General features: G+C 45.4%; 1 protein-coding gene and 1 long non-coding RNA gene across 3 annotated transcripts in view; one reads left to right on the top strand and one right to left on the bottom strand.

The window, feature by feature from the left end:
* Positions 1–6,144: 6,144 nt before the first annotated feature.
* Positions 6,145–21,644, bottom strand: LOC115328730. 2 transcript variants are annotated; one of them, XR_003919986.2, is made up of 4 exons: positions 21,369–21,644; positions 10,908–11,114; positions 6,238–6,366; positions 6,145–6,174 (listed from the first exon to the last, which is right to left on the bottom strand). It is a non-coding gene; the product is annotated as an uncharacterized LOC115328730 (long non-coding RNA). The 2 variants fall into 2 exon arrangements; XR_005717040.1 differs by lacking the exon at positions 10,908–11,114.
* The window catches only part of LOC8041128 (solute carrier family 15 member 1), a 340,827-nt gene continuing 339,058 nt past the window's right edge, over positions 21,531–23,299 (top strand). The window contains exon 1 of the mRNA XM_040218270.3: positions 21,531–21,949. Coding sequence (XP_040074204.1) covers positions 21,922–21,949 — 28 coding nt within the window. The 5' untranslated portion in view covers positions 21,531–21,921. The remainder of the gene's footprint in view (positions 21,950–23,299) is intronic.

Here is a 23,299-nt window from a genome sequence, read left to right as displayed (position 1 = left end):
AGTTGCGACAAGTTTTGTCTCTAGCCGGACATTCCTTCGCATTTGAGTGGTGCGCAGTCGAACCGCAACGGTAGCCCGACGCAGTCCACGTATTTCCGGGGCTCCCACTCATCGGCTTGTCAACAACTCGCTGGACGACGGGGTCTCCAGCCAGCTCCTTCAGCTTTCGCTGAGTCTGTTTCGTGTGGCTGCCGATGTCGATCGCGCGTTATTAGTGTCAGACTCGTTCCTTCGAAGAGCAGGCGCTCGCGTATCTGCTGCGATGCTGTCCCTTCCAACAGCTGATCGCGTATAGTCTTGTCACCTGTCTCTCCAAAGTTGCAGTCCGATGACAACTCACGCATTGCGGCGGCGTTGGCTTCGACGGCTTCACCTGGCATTTGACGGCTCTGACAAAAACGATGTCTTTCACTCTTTCCACCAGTTCATTGGTCGCAGTCGAAAAGTGGTTGTCCAGCACGGCCAGAGCTTCGTCAAATACGTTCTTTTCGTCATGCCCTTTCGTGACTCCTTTCTTTTCTTTTTCTTTGATGGCCGGTGCCGGAGTAGTCGGTGCCACACTATTGTAGATCCGCTGTCCTTCCAGACCCAGCGCAGTGAGCAGAATAGCCTTCCGGCTTTTTGGAGCAAAGTCATTGCCGCCAACGGCTTCCAACTAGTTGAGGAAGGCTTGCGCTTTTCATGCGAAAGATCAACATGTCCGTGTGCAACTGGAAAACAAAGCAAAATAAAAATGCGACAGTCGAAGTGTTGCCACAAGAGTATTAACAGCGAACGTAAAACATGGTGGTAAGACATGGACATATTCATCTGTATGTGACCTGACATTCTCATAGAAATGATTTATTGCATATAAAATATAGCAGTGTTGCAGGCGTTACTGAAAAAAAAAAAGAAAAAAAGTAACGAAATATGTTACTCGTTATTTGCAAATAAAAGGAACGCGTTACCAACCTACCTTGCCTCAAAATAAAAAGATCGCGTTACCATTACCGATAATAAGTGACGCAGGTTACTTTTTGTTACTTTTAAAGCGATAATTTTACGGGTGACAGTTTGCAGAGGTTTCGACGTCGTTCGTTGACGTCGCCGCTACGGGAAAATCCTCCCCTCAGCTCTTGGTGAGGGGCCAGGGAAGTCGGGTTTTCCCAGATTTCCCGTTGGCCGCGCAGCGTGGAGTTGTGAGTACCGGCAACTTATAGACGCTTTAAAGGGATGGTGAATCGAAATTTGGATTTCAGAAAACAATGTAGGAGCTGTAGGTGGGACGCTATAATTCCTACAACACTACTCGTAAGGCGATACCTCGAATCGACGGCCGTATTTTTGGAAAAATATAAGGTCGAGATTTGAACGAGGCCGACGAGGCGCGTGACGTCAACATGTTGTAACGAAGGAACGGGCGAGGAAACAAAGAATAACAGAGGAAACTAAACGCTTAATGGGGCGAACTTCCGCCCGAAACAAAAAGGAAGTAGATAACAAGAGAGCGTCGCGGGCGTCGAAGTCGGCGGAGAGCAGGATCGAACGCTGGGGCGAGACTACGGCGAGACTGACTCCGCTCGCCCTGCTGAGTCCCTTATGTGCCCTCGTGGGTTTCTGGATCATTCGGCGTAGAACTTTCGATGCGTAGAACATTCGGAACTTGATCAGACGAGAATGTTCTCGAACTTACGAGAAGTGCAAGTTGAAAGAGTAAATAAAAGGACAGTCCGCTGGCTGGAACCGAACCCTGGCTTTCTGCGTGGAAGGCACGCGCGATAGCCGTTAGGCCACGAGCTCGCTGACTAATAAGTCAGCTGCGCTCGCGGCAATATCTCGTTTCCTCCTCGCATCGCTTCGCCCCCTCGAGGCGGCGAGGCGGAGAAGACGCGAGGCCGTTCCCTCTTCTCAACTTTTCTCGGAGAAACAAGACGTCAACATGCGCATCCCTTTTTTAGAAAGTACGGTCATCCGTTCGAGATACCGTTGTATGAGTTATGTTTTGGTGTTTGTAGCATTCCGTTGCATGCTTTCGCCGCCGTGTTTTGTGGAATCCAGATTTCGGTTCAGCATCACTTTAAGCGCGTCAGTTACCGGAGCCGCCACCAGACATGCGCGCTCCTCAGGCCGCCATTAAGGCCACGGTCCCACTGAATGTGGCAGTTTAGGTACTTTTTGGCAGGTCATTACTCATCTTCTTTTGAATACTGTTTTGTGGGATTGATGTCGTTCGAAATGCAAAGCAATCCTCTTTCATTTGATATTATATATTTATTGGTTTATACTGCTCATGCGCATTTGTTGCGTTGCGAATATGATGGCGCGGACCCTCACTTGCTCCGCTGGTTCATGTTTCATGAAGAATCTATTAAAGATAACACGGTTCCAATAGAGCAGCTTTGTTAAGATGATGTCGGAGCAGAATGTAACGATATACTTTTTTTGGTATTTGCACTACTTTGCTTTGTTCATCTCCAAATATTGCCCTAAAATTGTAATTTTTCAGCAAAATTATGTTTTTAATGACATGCGCTAGGGCAATGAAATCAGCTACAGACGTAGTGCTTATAATTGGTAATATGCAGAAAAAAAAAATAATGTTGTGTAAATTTTGTTTGTTTAGATATTTTATATCAAACGTAGAACTTTTTTGTGCTTCGAGTCAGTCGTGCTTCAAATGCCGCTGAGGAAATAATTAAACTATGATAAAATCTTTTATAACATTTAGAGCTACAATGGTTGCCCAAGAGGTGGACGATGGCTTTTTTTCATTTTCAAAGTCATAACGCTCCGGGAGCCCTTCAAACTTAGCTGATTTTTGACGCATATCTTTTTTGGACATCAAACAGATTTATTTGCATCTAATAACATTTATTGTTTGGAATAGATATAAATTACGATGTATTAAATTTTCACAATGTTCTTGCTTTGGTTTTTTAATAGGTGTAGAGCTTAGCTAATTTTAAAAACAATTAAAAACTGTTTGGGTGTTTTGTTGCGCTACATGCCGGATGGCAGACAAAACTGCTGATTTTTAATGTTCAAGAAATTTTCGAGGGCGGCGTTGGCGATTGTATCATCATCAATGTCCGTGTCTTTTTACCTTCACATTTCGAAAATATGTTTTAAGATTTACTATCGACAAAGGAATGATTTAAGCACTGGGTCAGGTTAATAAATTTAAGATGAATAATTACACAAGCGTAGTGTGATATAAGGTGTTCATTATTCGATATGATTGCAATCGATAAACAATAAAGACGAAGAGGAAAAGAATACACCCGAGTTCGCTTCGTGCCTAGAGTCACTACACGAGCTGCGCTTAGAGTATCGGCACTCCGTTCCGTAACATTGTTGTGGGCGCCGCCATTTTGGGTCTTGTGCAGAGCAAACGCAACTGCCGAGCGTCATGATTCAAAAGTGCGACATCCTCAGCATTAGATCCGGTTTCAGGAAGCTGATGCAATATTGCTTTGCTCTGTCGCGGACTGTTTAAACATTTGTAGAGGACGGAAAAGCGTTTTCTGCGATTTTAGATAAAGCTTCAGATAACTGGCAACCATGATACTAAGCCACAATATGCCCAAGTGTCGTTACTCTGAGGCGTAGGTTATTTAATGACACTATTCATGCCCTTGTTCAAGGAGCTTGTAATACCTGAAGGGGCCATAATGTAAGCCCCGTGGGTTCCACAAGCCACTACCTTTTGACGCCTGCCTCTTCCTCATTGTTCCCGCTAGTGCCACTAAATTAGCTACGCTTCAGAGTAGCGACACTTGGCCATATTGTGGCTTAAAATCATGGTTGCCAGTTATCTGAAGTTTTATCTGAAATCACAAGGAACGCTTTTTCGTCCTCCACAAACGTTTAAACAGTTCGCGACAAAGCAAAGCAATATTACACGAGCCTCCTTACACCGAATCTAATGCAGACGAAGTCTGACTTTTGAATCGTGACGATAGACAGTTTCGTCTGCTCTGCACAAGCACCAAAATGGCGGCGCCCACAACAATGTAGGGGAACGGAGTGCCGATAATCTAAGCGCAGCTCATTTAGCGGCTCTAGTTCCCGCGAACCTCCTTTCCCCTGACTGAAACTGAAACTAAATATGAATAAGACACCATTATTATAGCTTATTTAGTTATGACCAAGATGAGAGGAGGAAGCGGCCGGGTAGGAGAAACGCGGGTTTTATGTGTGACCGTTCTAACCATATCAGAAGACAAAATGCCAGCTTGCGCTGGTTTCAAAAAGACGGTCCAAAGAAAAGAGGTGGCAGGCTGGGTTCTTTGTGATTGTGCGTCTAATTCATATACAGGCACATTTGAAGATCGACGACGGACGTCTATCGTCTTGAGGTAATGCAACGTATCAACATTATATAAATAATAAACATAATGAAGGACTGAACGATTCACCTTCTTAATTCATGTATATGTAATATGGCGGTAGCCTGTTGTACTTATTGTTGCTGAAGAGCAATATGAGGTGACGTGGTAATGATTAAATGATGAGGCTCTTATAAGGACGACTAAATTAGTGGGTATCGAATCACAACGTTTACAGTGCCAGACTTGTTTCAAGTATCGTGTACCCAAAGACTTTTCTTCCCCCGCAACAGAATATGGTAGAATCAGTGAGGATGCTGCTTTAATCTGTACGTGGAACGCGCGCTGCGCGAAATTGCAGGTTATTCATTAATATGAAAGACAGATTTGACAGATTTCTAGCAGCATCCCCTGATGGACTGCTAGGAACAAATGGCCTCGTTGAGGTAAAGTGTCCCCGTTCCAAAAGATTCTTATAGCCTACCGAAACCGCAAAAGAGAATGATGCGAAAGAAAAAAAAAAAAAAAAGGAGCCTGATGTGAAAGGTTCAAATCACCACCATAGCTTCTGCCACCAAATACAAGGGCAGTTATACAATACACAAAGAGATTTTTGTGATTTCGTTATATTTACACTCAAGGGCATTGATATCCAACGTATTCAGAGGGAACATTTGGCCAAAGAACATAAAGCCTTTTGTACTCAAGTTTTACATGAAAGGCCGGACTTCCGCTCAAATTCCTTACGTAGACGAGTTGTCCGATCGAATAAACTGCCATTGCTCCCTATCTGCGAACCTCTCGATCTTCGTTCGTAGACCATTGTGTCATGAAATCGAGGGGTGTGGCTGTTCGTCCACCGAACATTTTTTTTCGGCGGGCGTTTTTCTCCTGGGAGATGAGATCGTCGCGTGCTGCCGGAACAAGAACCTGGCGATTCTTCACTGAACGGCTTCTTCCGTAAGCTTCAAGAGGGCTTTCTTCGTTTCACACACCATCTGTTCTGCTTGCCCGCTAGTTGCAGGATGGTATGGTGCACTAATGTGGTGCCTGATGACGTTTTTATTTTGCTCAAAAACTTGTTTATTTTATTTGAAAGGAGATTCGGCGCGTCATCAGAGAAAAGTACTTTCAGTAGGCCAAAAGTAGCGAAAAAAGAGCGTAGAACGTGAATGACGCGTTTGGACGTCCCCAGACAACACTTGGACACCCCAGGATGTCCTCAGGACAGCCTTTTGAGGACATTATGATGTCCTGAGGATGTCCTCAAATGATCCTGGAAACATCCTAAAAACGTCCTATTGTCCGGCCTGAGGACATCCTCAGAACCTCCTCAGGAGGGCAGCCAAGGATTTTTCTAGTACATTTTTAGGACAATGCACTGCAGGTGCAGCTGTTCACTGAGCTGTTAGGATGCTTTCATTTTTATTGTTTCTAGGTTTTCTCCAACTAGATTTTGAACCTCAAGATGCCTGCAAGAGTTGCCTGCAGATAAAAAATGCATTGTTGTGCACTATTTTAAAGTGAAATTCACACACTAATTCTAGATTACTAGTCAGTGAGAGGCTAAGCACATAGGGCAAGGGAAAGCAGGAAGAAAGCTGGCGGAATGCTGAAGAGGAGAGGAGAAAACCTCTCCCCTCCAGCATTCTGTCGGCTTTCTCCTCTGTGTATTTCCTTGCGCTACGTTGTTAGCATGTAACTATGAGCATGATCGTGCCATTCATTATTGCAAACAAAGGTTACTGTTCAAGAAATACTTTATTGGAGAGCAAATGTTTTACATAACGTTTTTCAATGTCTGCACCAGACGTGCGTCTGTCTTCGCATCTTGGCCAGCACTAGTCCGAATAGTCAGCGGGATCTGCAAAAAAAAAATCAATTCCATAAGCATTATTAATAAAAACAGGTAATGTGAGAAACTTACCATTATGTCGAACATTTCCGGCCTTTGACTGCAGCTTTTTCAGTTTCTCTTCAGCGTGGCGCAGCCATATTTTGATGACGGTCTCCACGTCAGCTTTGTTTGCGCACTCAACATTTGCTTTCACTGCTCCTAAAACATTGATTTGTGATGACACTCAGAGCAGAAAACTAAGATGGTCTAGAACAAAATCACAATTAATGTTCGTGCGAGGAAGATACCCCTGCTAGCGAGTTTACTTTCGCACAGTTGAAAAGCTCGAAGCATTCGTTTACGCGCCAGCATCTTTTCCGCCGAAGTTGCCGTTAATTGCTTTCCGCCATTTCGAAGAAGTACTACATTTAAAAACACACTAACCTTTGTCACTGCCTTGCATTGCTGCCATCATCAATTTGGATGGAACAGCGCGGGAGGAAGAAGAAGCCAACTGGGCGTAAGACGTGTCTTTTCGATCGTCCGAAAGCCAGCCGGACCAGTGGCACAGACCATGTCTTCGATCGACATGGTGCACAGGCTGCTCAGTTACAAGCTGGACCGCAAGCTGAAAGACTCCAAGGCCCGCTTTCGTAAAGACCGCCGCTCGGCCAACACTGGCGCCAACCCCTGGAGCCCGCCCGCGGGGGTGATGAATTCCCCGCGTCGCCGGTAATTCGGCTGCCTACTATGCAAGTCGGACACGCGAGGAGCCCACTCCAGGTGCTTGAGACCGGCCTGCTAGAAGTAAGCAGCCAACAGCAGCACCGCGAAGACAACAACCGCGAAGAATGCTGTTAGGCCTAACACACATATTCTAACCATCAGAACTTTCATCTTGTATATTACATCATCACATAATCCTCTTCACTAGACGCGGCACCGCGGGCCACCTTGGTACGGGCTGTTGCCTTTCTGCGGTGCCGCGGCTCTCCTGAGCAAATAAAGATGATTATGATTATGATTATATACAGACTCGGAGCGCTGACTAACGACTCAGTGACATATTTCTTCTTCCTCGAATCGCATCTTCTCCTTCGCCGTTAATGAGATTTTAAATTTTTAAACACAAGAAACCAAATAGCCAATAAACATTAATAGGTAAATATAAATAAATAAATGACAGCTAAAAATAAATAAAACTAAGGAAATTAAAAAAAATAAAAAATAAAGTTAGTTTTTTTAGAAAATAAATTATAATTAAATAAATAAATTTAGAAAATATTTCTTTTAATTTTTTAAAGTTTCATTTCTTTTTAGTTGTCATTTATTTATTATTTCTTTATTAATGTTTATTGGCTATTTGGTTTTTGGTGTTTAAAAATTTAGAATGTTCTCCTTAATGGCGAAGGAGGAGAATATGACGATATGAGGAAGAAGAAATATATCCCTGAGTTGTTAATCAGCGCTGCGAGTCTGTTTCCTTCTTGCGTGCCTGTGAGTGTGACTGTATCCGCGCTGTTCCATCCAAGCATGAATTTCCAACTAGCCTAAGCATCCACATTATCAAGCCATCATCAACCTCGAGGCTATTTCTGTTTCTGTCCTGGCTTGGGTTAGCTTGCTTGAGTCTCTCGGATGGGTGGATAATTGCCATAACGGTACACCTTGTAGTAGGCGGTAGCTTGCGCCACCTAGATTGAATGTTACCAATGAAACAATTTCGAAATACTGCGCAAATACAAAACTAATAATAATTGTAGTGCGTCCTGGTTTTAATAAAGAATTGTTTTATTAAAACTATCGTTAAGGATGTCCTAAACTTACGCAAGTAGATGCATTAATTTGTATGTGAAATTTAGTTGAACAGTGAACGTGAACTGTGTATACTACCGCCATTTCATGAATTTTTTTTAAACGCAATCAAATTGAGGACGTATATATTACTTCTAACTTTGTATCCTTCGTCCTCAATAAGTCCTCGGAAGGACGTTTCTAGGATGATCCAGCGACTGACGTTCTCAGGATGTCCTGAGGACATCTTGAAAACCGTGAGGACGTTTGTACCTTTGGAGGACGTCCTGAGGATGTCGGGTGTTGTCTGGGGATGATTAAATGATGAGGCTCTTATAAGGACGACTAAATTAGTGGGTATCGAATCACAACGTTTACAGTGCCAGACTTGTTTCAAGTATCGTGTACCCAAAGACTTTTCTTCCCCCGCAACAGAATATGGTAGAATCAGTGAGGATGCTGCTTTAATCTGTACGTGGAACACGAAAACTGCGCTGCGCGAAATTGCAGGTTATTCATTAATATGAAAGACAGATTTGACAGATTTCTAGCAGCATCCCCTGATGGACTGCTAGGAACAAATACTTACAGCGTGTGTCGGTACTTCCCCAAATATTGCAACGGCGTTTGTTTTCTGGGAACTATAAATGTAACAACATTTACAACATCTTCTGGATCCCGTGAAACACAATACTTCGTTGCGTCACTTTTCAGTCGTCATTATAATGGCGAGGCAAATACCGTAAATCGCGAAGCAGTTTACTAGACGTCCGCTTCCACTGGTGTCTTAAAAGAATGAGTCTACTGAGCGTGCATTCCTGCAGAAGAATTTTTCATTGACAGAATATTGACACACCAATCAACAATTTTCTTCCTGTTAAGATTTATTGCGAAAGCCCGTGGCAACCGCCGAACGGCATGTCCCTATATCAGCCTGACATTCTCGCATACATGAGTTTGCTGGGTCACGCTATTGAGCCAGCTGAGCACAGTTGGCAGCGGCATGAGCAAGGCCAAGATGGGAACGTGATGGTGCTCGAGCCATCCCACCATGAACCAATATTTCGGCCACCTCACGGGTGCCTGTCGCCATCTATTGGCTGAACTAACGCCTTGTTCAAGATGGCTGCCGTGGGACCGGAGCCTTAAAGTCATTTTATCCTGGGAAAAATGGCGCCATTCATTGTTGTGGAAATGCTAAAGACACGTGCCGCGCGCCACTTCTGGGAAGAACATGGCGTCTGCAATCTAGCTCAGTGCTGCGCTGTGCCGCCATGATCTTCCCAGGGTGCCTCAATGACCTTCTGTTTAGAGTGATGCCACCCTTTGTAGTACCCCATGCCAACAGCACGCGCTCACGGGGAAAATACAAAAAAATCGACGAAAACAAAATGTCGCCATAGCACAGTCAGCACAACAGACGCGTGCAGGGACACGCTCTTTCACGCGCTTCTGAACAAAAAATAAATGTAAAAGTGGGAACAAAATGGCCAGGAGCAAAGCGCACATGAAGGCACCCTAGATCTTCTCAAGGGCTGCACGTTGCACGTGCCTCGTGCATCGACGCACCTTGCGCTACTTTTGAAACATGAAGGCGCTTTAGCTAGAGCCACTCTATATGGCAGCGTAGCTGCCATATCGAGTGGCTCTAGCTTTAGCTGCCATTTCCGGCCTGTATTTTGGCCTGCGGCTGCACTCCGGTTGCCTCGCTTGCGGGTTTTAGTGTGACGATTCAGCGACCGCACTGGGACGCGTAAACGGCGTCCAACTGGCATGACGTGCTCTGAAGTGAGTTGCAAAAACTACAGTGGCGACATTGAGGTCACGAACCACGCTGTGTGCACTGAACATGCCCCGCTAAAGCAAATGGACCGTCCGTGCTTGGTGTGATTTTTGATTCACCGATGCATACTGAATAACCCGAGCACAGCATGATGCCATCTTTAAGGGGTCTGAAGAGGTCCTTGCAGAAAACGAGTTGGAGGTGAATTCTAGATTATATCTATCCCATGAATACGAATATCACGTTCGTTTTCCCCGAATATGTAACGAAACGTGTGAAAACAGAAAAAAAACCTCCGACCAGTCGTTACGTCATAAAAGGATCTTTCGACCGCCAAGCGCGTGTCGCTCGTGTGGGCAACGCTTGCAATTGCAAGCTTGCCAGGTATATTCCCCCGCACTGACGCCAGTCGTGACGTCTTTTTCTGACCTATTTGAAAGTAGCAAGGGTGCGCGTGCATAGCTTTGATAGGCGCTGAAGATGCGCTAGAGCGGAGATTCCAAAAACTAATTTTATGTCGTAACGCTCCGGGAAGGAGGGGCTCCAGCAATACTTTGAAATTTATTTTCTGCAGCCTCCGTGCGCCAAATTGAAAAAAAGAAAAAAAAGAATCTCGGTATTTGTGATTTCGTAGGCCAAATGAAGACCGATTGAAGTGTTTTTACTCAAATACAGAACCGCTTCAGCTTTCCTTTAAGACGGAACTGTCACTACGTTTTATCGGGCCGCGCTCGTAAATCAGCGACTACTCGTTCGCGCAACACTTTTTACTCAACGCATAGGTTGTCTGCTGTAACTCATTCCGATGCACCCAACATCGAACACGATATCTTTTTGATGAGCGACGAGGCGCAGCGCCAAAGACCGCACGCGAGCGACTCCCGGGCGACGAGCGAAGTTTACTGTGCATCTCCTACAACCGAGCGGTGCGACGAGCAACAGCAGGCACTGCGCCCCAGGGAGCCCGTCGCTCATCGCCAAGTTTTTCGCTTGCAAAATCGTCTGCGTGATTAAAGTGCCCAAATGCAGCGATAGACAAGACCGGGACGAGTCAAGTACGCACACGCAGCGATGGATAACGCTGCGATAGCCTTGCCGCGTCAACTAGACATTTGTGGAAGTCGCTCTGGGTTACAATTACCTTTCTTTCCGGCAAAAAACGTAACAAATGTGATGAACTTACATGGTCTCTAAAATCTAGGCCATGATCTTGCGTCGTTGACATATTCACAGTCCGATTCCATCGTATATAGCATCCCGGCAATGGCTGGCGAAGCACCGTGTACGCAGTGCTATACAATGTGCAACAGCGGAAAAGTAGAGGCAGACAATGGCGGACGGGTCACGTGATGCAGAGATGGCAGCGCTCATGAAAAGTTTCCTGAAGGGCCTGAAAGTAACGGATTGCTTGTAATCTGTTAAGCATCTTTGTAATTGCCGCGTTAGTTTTTTGCGGCAGTAATTTGTAATGAAATTTCCTTATAAATATTGGTAAAGGATTACTTTAATTACTCGTTACTTAAAAAAAAAAAAATGAACATGCTACAGAAACTGAAGGAATATGAGCAGGCAGTTCAACAGCATAAAAATATCAAGTTAAAAAAAAAAACGAAAAAAACATCGTGACGAGGAGAATAACCAAAAATACAGCATGATATTTTTGTATGACCGGTCACTAGAACCACAAGAAAAACGTTCAAGGCGGAATCACATATGCGAAAAACAAAGATCAAGAAGACAACGCCAAGTAGGCGTCGTCTTCTTGATTTCATAGCAGAGGTAGGCGCTGCTACTGAGCATGCGCACAACTAGCCTTGTCTGCATAATTCCAGGGATAATTTCCGGTCGCCGACTGCTAGCGGGATGACGGGTCTGGTTGCAGCTTTGTCTGCTTTGTCAGCTTACAGGTGAACGGAGTGCACCTACGTTCTTTCTCTTAAATGAAATATTTTATTTTTGAAAGGACTACCGTAACACGAACGTATGAAAAATGAAAATTAGTGGTGCAGATCATTTTTGAAAACATAAAAACCGTTGCGATTGTTTTCTTGAAAAGTCTACGGAAAATGTAACGTCAAAGTGAATTGTAACATAACGAGTAATGTAATCTGTTACTTTTCAGCAAAAGTATTAGAGCGCAGCTCTTAGGCACCCGTTTCCGGCTTGAGCGGCGTCGGCGTAACCGCGCGGTGCATTATGGGACGCGTGACGTCACTGATGACGTCATCGGCATCGTCATACTGATGACGTCATCAGTGACATCACTGATGACGTCATCACCATCCGCATCGTCACTGATGATCTCGTTAGCGACGTCACTGATGACGTCATCGGCATTCGCATCGTCATCGTCACTGATGACGTCATCATCGTCACGTGACCTCATAAGGGTCACGTGACCCCCATGAGGACACGTGACCCCGGAGACTTCACATGACCCCCGTGAGGTCACGTGACCCTCGTGAGGCGACGGCGACGGCGCTCGGAGGGAGGAGTAGCGGACAGGATGAGGACGTGAGGAGGAGGGAGGAGGGGTGTACCTTCCCCTCAGTACCCTTCCCCCCTCCTCCTCAAGAGTTGCGCTCTGATTTGGCGTTACAGGGAGATGTAAACGGCTTTAAATTTTTTTTTGTACCGGTAATTCGTGACATTTGAGGCTCGGTAATTTGTAATTCTAATCCATTACATTTTTGAAGTAATGGGCAAAGCTCTGCTTCTAGCTGCTTCCTCACGGAGTAAACAATGGGGCGAATCCGGGGCCGCTGATTGGCCTTTCTAAACGCACGTCACAAATGCGCGCGGGGCGCCGGCGGGGAATTAAAACGCGCGCCAGTGTTTCGCGGTGTACACAGATACCGCCTCGGGTATAGAGATGCCGTCTCGAGAGATTTAGGCGCTTTTAGTGCTACACCGTGCGGTGTTGAGGGTTTGTATTCCCCGCCAAAACCTCCTCTTGTTTACCGCAAAATGCGATCATCTCGTCGCCTTGCATTGTGCCGCCGCACTGTCGTCGCGAAGCGGCGTGAACTAGGGGGGTTGGGTGAGTTAACACCCCTCACAAAAATCTGTAGTTAAATTCTTTTGAATTTTTGTTGTTTCTGGAGTCGCATTAAATTTCTTTTCGAACTTTTTTGATGTGTTTTAGACTTTGTTTTGACAACTTACTTAACTCCTAGTTAAAATTGGCCACTTAAATTTTTTAGAATTCCTTCTGACATACATTTTTTTTTAATTCCTTCTTACATAAATTTTGTTCAATTCCTTTTGACGGAACCGCAGATTAACGTTGAAAAAAAAAACACTAAATTTTTTAAATATATTTTTGAATTTCGTTAGATAATAGTGTCTTTTTGGTTCATACCAGGGTTGGGCAGAAATACTCAAAAATGTATTTGGAAATACAAATAATGGGATACATTAAAATAGTAGCTAAAATACTGATACTGAGATATATCTGTAAAAGTGTATCGCGATACGTATCGGAAATACATTAAAAAAGGCAAAAAATATTTGGAAATACAAATACAGGAATACATTTTAGGTAGGGCAGAAATACAAATACCTAAATACTGATACTGCAATACATTTTTAAAATTTGTTTGAGACGTCAAATGAGATGAAGCTTGAAGTTGGAGGTTGAAGTTTTTGATCCTGAAATTACTCTCCTGTAGGCTTGGCACTTTACCTTGAAGGTAGTAATTTCGGACGACGATGAGTCTTCAATGGGCTCAAAAAAAAGTTCCATCAAGGACTGACCGCGGTCTTTTCCTTGACCCTGGTGGTAGTCTGTCTGAAGAGGGATGCGAAAAGACTTCGACCTCTAAATAATTTATATGTCATCCTAAATCACCACGCCCTTGTCCAATAAGGACGCCCACGTAGCAGTTATCACATGACGTCATGGTGGAATGAACTGGCATTCTTTACCTGTAGGTGTGGCCTTGAACGTGAAACTTCAGCACGCTGCTGCATGAAAGGACAATACGTACTTTTGTTGTAGGTTACCCGTTAAAGATCGAGCAGGCAGTGTCATTTGGATTTTTCGAGAATAGTGGACTACCTGAAGCTTCTTGGAACACCTGTCTTATCTTCTCTTACGGTTAAAAAGCGATACGGTGGCATCCCTGTTTTAAAGGTCCTTCCTGTCGACCCTCTGCCACCGACGCATGGCTTGCAGTCCTCAAGTTGTGTCTTGCATACTCCAAATAGAGACCTCGTGGATTGCGACCTGATATTGCCGGCACAACTGCGAGCTCTCCGAGAAACAGCGAGCTCGAGACGAGTCGCAGGTGTACGAAGTCTGGGTCGGCAAAGCGATGCCACGTCTGACTTCCTTCCTGGGTTTCGGATCACCAGAGCAGCGGGTTACTTTCATGTCGGCTGATGACGTATCCTTGAGCCGTGCAATATTACGGGCGCAGCCGCAGGCGCATTCAAATATGTGTTGAACTTCACTGCGTGAATCCTGCTACTATTTCAAGTCAACCACCACCAGGTTCTTGCTGCAACGGACTGTGACTCAGCTTTGCCGGTCGGGTGTACTGTGTACCCTAGGGCAAGAGAGACGGTTAGCAGCGGGCATTGGATGTCAGCAAATAATAACTCAAGAAATTCCTACCTAAGCATCTGCGGCAGAAGATGCTCTGACTCCACTCCTGGAACGCCACCTAGTTTGAGTACTCGACTACGCAACACTTCTCAGAAGGGAAAACAGAACGCATAAGAAAATAGTTTGGAGATTCGGAAGGAACCTTGGTCAGCATGGTAACCATTCCCCAGCACCTCCTTGGCCCTGGTGCCCTCAGAAGTAAAAAAAAAAAAAAAAAAAAAAAGATGCGTTCAATTTTTTTTTTGGCCCGGGGGTGGGGGGGGGGGGGGGTAGTATTTCTCAAGAAATGTAACGAAATACATTTCACTCTGATTGTATTGCAATACAAAGGAATATTTCAAAAGTGTTCCGATACAGGAATACAGATACTGGTGAAAAAAATGTATCGCGATACAGAAATACAGATACGAAATGTATTTCTGAAATACTATCGCGATACATTTGTATCGCGATACTGCTAACCCTGGTTCCTACACATCCCACAAATAAGCAATGTAAACAAACACAAACACCATCAAGCACTCAACACCAGAAACACAGTACTCTTAACAGCACCAGAGCCTTATATAGCCTACATATTGAAGGTAATCATTTGGCCGGTGACCACCTCAGCACTTACTAAGTTTCCAAGTCTCCGGTCTCCTCGCAAGTCTGTCAAAGGGAAGACAGTGTTTCGAAGTTCGTGGACTCTATCTCTTACTAAAAAGCATTGGTACAACTAATAATAATTTCGTGTAGTCGCTAAAACAACTTCCACAAAAACGGCTCATAGAACAAATGTTATCGCTTCTCTGAATAGCACCACTCGGGACGAAGCCAGTCAAGGCGGTTACTCCACTTTAAAATAGTTATTTTGCTCTTCTTTGCTAGTTGAATAGGGTCAATAATGCCACGATAGTCATTTACAAAGTGAGAACGGCAGGGCGTGTTTTTCGAACGCCTGGCCTCCAGCACGCGCCCCATGCCTTCCGTCGTGCTTTGACTGCGCAGTCGAGCTCGAGGGGCGCGAAGCGTCGAAGAGTTGTCAAGGATCGAAGGCTCGCGCTGGAGGCAGGAGAACGGAAGCTCCTCCCTACGGTTCTCAACTTGTCAGAGACTATTGAGAAACTTAGTGACTTTTGAGATTTAGTCAAGATGTATTATGTTCAATAAAAAGTCAACAGAAAGTCTGTAGCTTTTCTTTTGACACTGGCTACAGAAAGTCAACTGAATAATTTAAACACGAAGTAAATAAAACGCCTGCAGTATTTCTGATAACACTTTCAACAGGAAGTAACAGAAAAAGATCCAACGTAGAGTTAATAGAAAGTCAATAGCTTTTCTTTTGACTCAGGCAGAAGAAAATCATAAAAAAGTTTCAACACAAAATCAACAAACTTTCTGCTGACCATGTCAACAGGAAGTCAGTCAAAAGAAAGTAATCAGAGCGAACAAGAAGTCAACATATTTTCAATAAAAAGTAAAAAAAAAAAAAAAAAAAAAAAAAACATCCGTCATATCGGACCCCGCGTACGACCGCAGACCAAATAAAATAATAAAAAAAGTATATTTTTATAAAATAATATACAGAAATAAGTTTTATTTTTATTTTTTAGAAAACCTACAAAAAACGTCGTTACAACTTCTTTTTATTTTCTTTATAAATAAGTCTACAAAACAAAATCTATTGTTTTTCCTTTTGAATTTTTTTTAGAAAATAACCTACAGAAAAACGTCTTTACAAGTTCTTTTTAATTTTTTTATAAATAAGTCTACAAAACAAAATCTATTGTTTTTCCTTTCGAATTTTTTTTAGAAAATAACCTACAGAAAAACGTCTTTACAAGTTCTTTTTAATTTTTTTATATATAAGTCTACAAAAAAATTCAATATTTTTTCTTTTGAAAGTTTTTTGACAATAGTCAAAACAAAGTGCGTTTATAAAGGAATTCAGTAGGATCGTGGAAAGCCAATAAGAAGTCTAAAAAAATTAAAAAGAATGTTGAGACCCGTTTTTGTAAGGGACGCGCCCCTGTGATACAACACCTCACCGTCCGCCACTGCACCTCCAAAAAGGGCAACCGCGCCTCCGTCCTCCATCAAAAGCGTCCTTCTTACCTTAAACAACGAACAACAAGCGCGAAAGAGTCAATGTCGCCTCGTGCTTGCGAAAGAGCGGGACGTTCAAAAAGGCCAATCAGGGCCCTGGATCTTTGTCATCAAACGGGCAATACGTGCCCCGGCATCGCCCCAATAACGACGCGATGAAATGAGTCTTCCGTGTCGTCTGATTGAAAGACTTGTTTGCAAACGTTACTCGTGTTATGTGAAATCCCACTTTTTTAGCAGTAACCAGTTGCAACGCGTAATGTTGGATGGTTTTAGAAAATTCCACCGCGCTTAATTTCACGGATCACTGGTGGCAGCTGTCAGTGGCATCCCGGACGCCAACCACGACGGCTCTGAGAATGCACCAGGTCGCACCTCTGCTCTCAGGTGGCACGTGACGGCCCCATTCCACCCGCATTGCGCGACCGTGCTACAGATATCGCTTTCGTTTCTTCGCCCACTTTGGGGGCGAAAAATACGACTTTTTGAACGCTGCAATTAATTTTTTCAGCCGGTCACGTTCGCTCAAATTCAATTACTATTCTTCTGTGATCGGTTACAAGTAATCAATTATATGTTTCCGAAACAGCTAAAATGATTGAGTTGAGACGTTAAAAATCGTCCTGTCTGCCTGCGCGTCACTTAACTAAATTGCACCAACGTCGGACGCTTTTTTGGACCCTTAAACAAATAAAAACAATACCAAGACACCAAACGAATTAGAACGTCAACGCGCTCAGTAACGCTTTGACTGTCAAGCTGTCGAGAGTGCCTCGTTTCCTGTGACGAACGATTTTTGCAGGTTTTCGCTGACTCCACCTAAAACGCGTTAAACAGGCGGTCGCAACAGTGAAGCACTTCGCTTCCTAGAGGACTCGGAAGTGTCCCTCGGTTCCCTATAATTTCGTCGAAACTCGTTGCGTGGCCCGCGTGTCGACTGCGCCATGTTAGCGTTGGTGGGTGCTGACGTTTCGATATTTAGTACTGCGTTCCGTTAGTTCCTGAAGAACATGACATAGCGTTAATTTAACTGGTTTAACTACGATTACATGAATGTGTCTCTTTCGCTTCCGTTACGTGGCGTGCATCGGGTCGTTCTGTCGACGTGGCGATCTCTTGTTCCGAGGCAGGTGCTCTGGACAAGCTTCAGTTCTCCGAATCGCGACCGTGCGCGATTCGATGAATCGCGCACGGTCGCGGTTCGGGGGTCGAGGTCGAACTTGATCCTGGTAGGCTCGCGAAGCGTCATGTGTTGTGGATATAAACCCCCGGTGGTAAAATCACCGCGCAAGCTGAGGCTAGAGCACTAGATAGCTCCTACGGAATAGAGTAGCACAATCCTTTGATCTCCGTGTTTTGCCGACAACATGGCCGACAGGGCAGCTCGGCGCGAGTCACGTGGTACTCAGGGTTCCAGGAGGCGGCCCGCCCTATGGGAGAACACTGGAGATCGACGCAACACGGCTGATTAAAAAATAAACGCCGAGTTTATACTTTTCGAAACTAGTCTGTCGTGAAGTTGGTAAAGCACTAAACACTTCATCGAAGTTTTCATAATATTGGATGCGTGTGAAAATTTGGAGAAGGCGATTTCTAAGGCAATGACGTTTGAAGCAGACGATGGTTTTACGCAGCGGAGAGGGACTTTGTGGGTTGGCCGGAGCGGGTCACGTGAACAGTGACGTCGCCGCGTCATCTGCTGCATATTGCCGCTCAGGCAATTAAAAAAAAAAATAATAATAATAACGTTCTTACGTGGCACACATTTTAGCGAAAATTATTGTAAATTGTTCCTTGATTATGTAAAAAACTATTGTCGTTCCGTAGATCCCCAAAATATTCAAGAACCACCGATTTTCTCATGTTCCCCATGCATTTGTAAGCCGATTTGGAACCCCCGGGCGTTCGCCGCTAGCCGCCGAGAGATGGCATTCTAGGTTGCGCTATGCGCTACTCTGCTCCGAAGTAGCGACAAGCTGCCCGTATGGTCGCCATTTTGACCCTTGAAATAAGCAATTTCACCTTGACCTCTCCATCCGTGGTGAGCCGATCCAAATGCACTGGTGACGGGTAGCTTTATTCGTCTCGAGATCGAACTAAAGGTGGCGTTACTGTTGCGCTATCATCATCATCAATGTGTTGGCGCGTGGATAGGAAGATGGCTGCCCCATAGGCTATCTGCGGTCACGGCCAAGAAACTGCAGAATATCACGTTTAATGCGTCGTACAGTATCAATGTGAAAGCAATTTCACCAGAGAATGGTTCCATACTGTTCATTGCCACAATGCAATATCTATTGCACCGATGTTGGGGTCAGTTTTCACCGATATCCAGCGGCCGGCGCGCTGAGGAAAGAGTTGCTCTCGAAGTTGAGATATGGGGGCTATGTTGCACGTTTTGGACTCCCAGGGGACTAGGGAGAAGGAAGTGACGTCAACAACGTTCTTTGGATGTGGATTGGGGGAGTCGCTGATGACGCGTTGCGTGGTGCTGCTAAGATACGTTCATTCACACCTACGTCACTTCCTTCTCCCTAGTCGCCTGGGAGTCCGAAACGTGCAACATCGCCCCCCTGATTCACGCGATGACTCTAAACATTTCACCGCCGAAGACTTCAAACCAACGATGCATGACAACCAAGGTAAGTGGAAAAATGAAACTGTATCCATAAGTGTCATGTGTGGCCCGAAGTATAGTACGCGTAAAGCGTGCGTGTTGATACTCGCTTGCTGCTGGGCAGTGTGATCGTCCTTAGTGTGGGTTCTCCCGCTGCATACGGTGTTTTTGGAGAGGATGCGAATGCCACAAACTTATTACTGCGTGAGAATCAGACTTTTGAAACATTGTAGAATTGTCACTCCTACCAGCCTTCCTACACAATGCCACGCTAAAGGAGACATCGACTGCAGCAAAAGTAACTCGCTCAGTGCCTGCGTATGCGTCGGACGCACCTGATCAATTTTCTTGAAGTTCGGTCGGAAGTACGCGGTAAATAGGGCTGATGGTAACTGGTCAATGTACCGAAGGAGCAACAGGGACTATCGAGCCTAATCAATTACTTGTTTATACTCCATGAAGTTTTCTTACCCTCCGCGTGACAAAGGTTTCGTGCCACTTCGCTTAAAAAACATATTTTCAACGGCAAATCACGCTACATGAAAACGGCATGATTACATCTAAGGTTAACAGCTCACTAAAGGACGGTTGCCACGTACGAAGCTCCAGCCATTCTGTTTCCGAAGTGACTGCACCGCCTACTGCAAAACCCTTCGCTACCCCATATTTTCGAGAATTACAAAATTAGAGAAAAATAAAGGCACGCGATCACCTCTTTTGTTTTGAGGCCAGAATTCGAGTCTTTAGAGTTCGCGAGAGTTAGCGGCCGCGAATAGATTCCTGTGCCTAATTTGCGAATAATTGGGGTCGCAAAAATAAAGTGTTTTACGTATGCAGCGTTTAAAACGATCGGGAAGACGAATCGTCAATCGTGGCGATTCGTCTTCGTCAAGTTCATCAATCGATTATATTGATGAACTTCGATAAACTTTTGTATTATATCAAGTGATGAACTTTTATACACTCAGGGCGAGTGTATAAAAGTTCATCAATCGTGGCACCGTTCGTGAGTTTCAGATCCACAGTGTGGAGGTCCTTGCTGAGAGCAGTACGTAACTCCGCACGTGTACGCTCGTCGACGTGGTTGGCCACAACACGGCACTCAAGTTGTTCGGCTTCGACAAGGCACCGCTTTCCGTCTGCAGTGTGCTTCATAATAGTATGCAATGTCACTGAAACTGAAACAAATAAAACTATCACAACAACAACCACAGTAGCAGCATTATCTAAGCATCCGGCTGGGCATTCCTTGCCTTCGCCTGTTTCCACTCTAGTAGAACGATACAATCCTTTCGAAGAAACAAGCATATACACAACGCAAATAGTGCGGATAACCCGAAAACAAGCCTTCATCGTCGCGAGGATCCATGTTTCAACGTGCGCCGAGAGCAGATAACCTGCGGCGGTATCCACACTAGCAGTGTTTCCAACATCGGCCGCGCGGGGGCGACTCTTTTCGATCTCGAGGCGAATAGAAATATTTCTTGTATACCGAGAATTTCGCTATCTACACACCGGCGAAACAAGCGTACATCTTCGTATCACCACCACCTGCGGTGTCGGTGCTTGGAGGCATTAGAGAGTTTTCGTAGACCGCGTTTCCCCCTCCGCTAAACCCTCCGCAACGAAGAAGCCACTTCCGCGCCTGCGCGCCCTTGACTCTAGAGTTCCGGGTATCGTAGCGGGTTGCGGCGAGCCGTTGCGGGACGGCGAAAACGATCTACGAAAACTCCCCATTAAAAAATAATTAGCCTCTTTCGAAATAGGCAAGAGGAACAATATAATTGTAAGAAATCCGTGGAGATGGGCATAATTGGTGAGTTGATCGCGTACACAATGCCAAAGACGCTTATAGTGGCGAGGAACGCCTTCAGTACGATGGCGCTCCATGGTGATCATGGTGCGACTGGATTAGAACGACCCTTTCGAAGCATCAAATATGGGAAGGGACTGAAATAGCAATTGTCATAGCAACAGAGACCGATTAGCCAATAGCCTTGCGAGGTTTTGGTCGTCTGTACGTTAATATTTGTTTGTGTTCGGCTAGCAAGCAGGGAATGGTGCTACTTTCCCAGGATCCATCCAGCGACTTCAGATGAGGCTAGACAAAATAAGCTGGTCTAGCCCAACATATCCCACCGCGCTCGGAATCAAGACGCGCACCTTCGCGCTTCGCCCACACCTTCATAAGGGTCGTGGATGTCAGCGCAGGGGTTGACATTACAGGGGCCTCGGACGCATACGAGTCGACCTTTGAGAAGGGCGCTTTCCAGCTGCAGACACTAAAGTTGCTCGATAAAATCCACGCTTTAGCAGACATTGAAACTTACGGCATTGTTTGGAGCGAGACGAGCCGGACCCGTGGCACGCGCGTCGTCGGCTTACCGGGCACGCTACGAAGGCAGCCAGCGGAACGAAGAAAGATTGAACAGCTGCGAGTGTGCGCGCGCTGCCGACTTCCTCGGCGCTGCTCTTGCTGACGTGGTCAAAACACCGTCTGGCGCGCTTCCTTCGTCGCCGGTGTGTGATTGCCTGTCTTGCGCCGAGACGCCGCGGCCTCCCACCATGCCCGTGTAAGTGGACGCCCGGCCGGTGTGTTGAGACGCCGTGACGGAAGCGCGTCTACCTTGCGACGCCCGCTATCGTCGTTGGCGTACGATATGCGGCGATAGCGGTCGCTCCGCCTGGCGTGCCCCTATCGACGGTGGGGGGGCGGCAGGGACTGAAACGGTGACGCTGGTTTTGCGCTACTCCTTTGTCGGCCCCTTGTTCTCGCACATGGCGCGTCGTGGCTGAAGTGTCCTCGTCAGGTGTTCGGCCCGAACCACTTTCTTTTTTCGCTCGTCCGACAGGCCTCTCGACGACGCGGACAACGCGGACGAGATGACGGCGTTCAGCGACACCGATGAAGGTGAGCTGCTGCCGGCGTCTGGCACGCACGGGCTTCTTTCGGGGCTGCGTCTCTCTCTCTAGCATAGCCATGCAATATCCGGACTGTTTTCGTTGGGCTGTTGACAACCCTGGATGGTGGCCGTGTTGCTCTTTCTTTTTTTCTTCTGTCTTTATCTGTTATTTTTACTCACTGGGTCTTTGAGAGGTTTTGGAACGTTCATGTTTATAGGAAAATTACCCGCGCTTTCGTTTTGGTCTCATTTGTAACATCTCTCTTTAAAAACAACGGAAGGTTAGTACTAATGACGGCTGAAATTCGTTTACATTATGCCACAATGTATTGGATGGGAAATTACACTCGTATACTTATTCCACACTAATACTTCATTTGTACTCCGTGTGGATTACCCAGGAGTACAGGTTCACTAAAGGCATTGCTGCCCATACAGGAACGGCTTGCGTACCCAACATGGAGACCGTAAATTTGTTCTTTTGTAATGAGTCACGCCGTGTCACCTTCAGCGCGACATGTTGTGGGCATAAAAATGATAAGACTGTCAAGTAAGATAGCCTGGAGAACAACACATCAATTACTAAGTTTATTAACGCGATACGATATTATCACTGAACGGCTTTCGGAGAAAAAAAGAAGAAAAAGAGATTGTATTCTATTTATGAGTGTGGCTACATGCCCATGGATATGGAGAAAGGTCAACAGCTGCTGTTGTTGAGCGTTGAAATTTCCTTAAGCAGAAAACATTTTCGTAGGGATGCGATCTGCGTTGGGACACTGCGCGTGACGTTCGACGTGCTCTGTGTCCCAGCGCAGTCGTGTTGTTGATCGTCTCAAATATTTGTTTCGGCTCGTATTCATTCGTCGCTTCTCCGCCTGGTGCACTGGCAAGTACAGGTGGGAGCATTTTTAGGAGTACGGGTTAAAAAGGCGTTGCTTTATTTCTTGTTATCAGAACGCGAGAGAGATGAAAACACGCACCGAAGAGGTAAAACAAGCACCGAAGAGGTGCTTATTTTACCTCTTCGTTCCCGCCTTAAGCAAAAAATTTTAGACTTTTTCGGTTATAGTTTTTTGTTGATTGAGGGTTCCTTGCGCCAAACGGATATCAGCTCCGTTCCCACGTCAAAAACAACAGTAGCCCGATAATTTCCTCGCTTTCTCCGGACATGTTACCTGTGTAAATATTCCCTGATCGTTAATCATAGGATTTTTTATTCTTTACGCAAACAGAAGGGCGCTGATCACGTTATTTGTAACTTTTTGTTTTTACCTTAGAAAAATGAAGGCGATTCAGTAGTTCGTACGCAAAGAAATTGGTGGAGAAGATCGCCGTGTTCGTCCGCATCTTTGCTC

Source organism: Ixodes scapularis, unplaced genomic scaffold (assembly GCF_016920785.2).
Source record: "Ixodes scapularis isolate PalLabHiFi unplaced genomic scaffold, ASM1692078v2 PGA_scaffold9__187_contigs__length_104089568, whole genome shotgun sequence".
In the NCBI taxonomy this organism is placed as follows: domain Eukaryota; kingdom Metazoa; phylum Arthropoda; class Arachnida; order Ixodida; family Ixodidae; genus Ixodes; species Ixodes scapularis.
The sequence above is the reverse complement of the archived record's forward strand: the minus strand, read 5'-3'. Positions and strand labels throughout refer to the sequence as shown.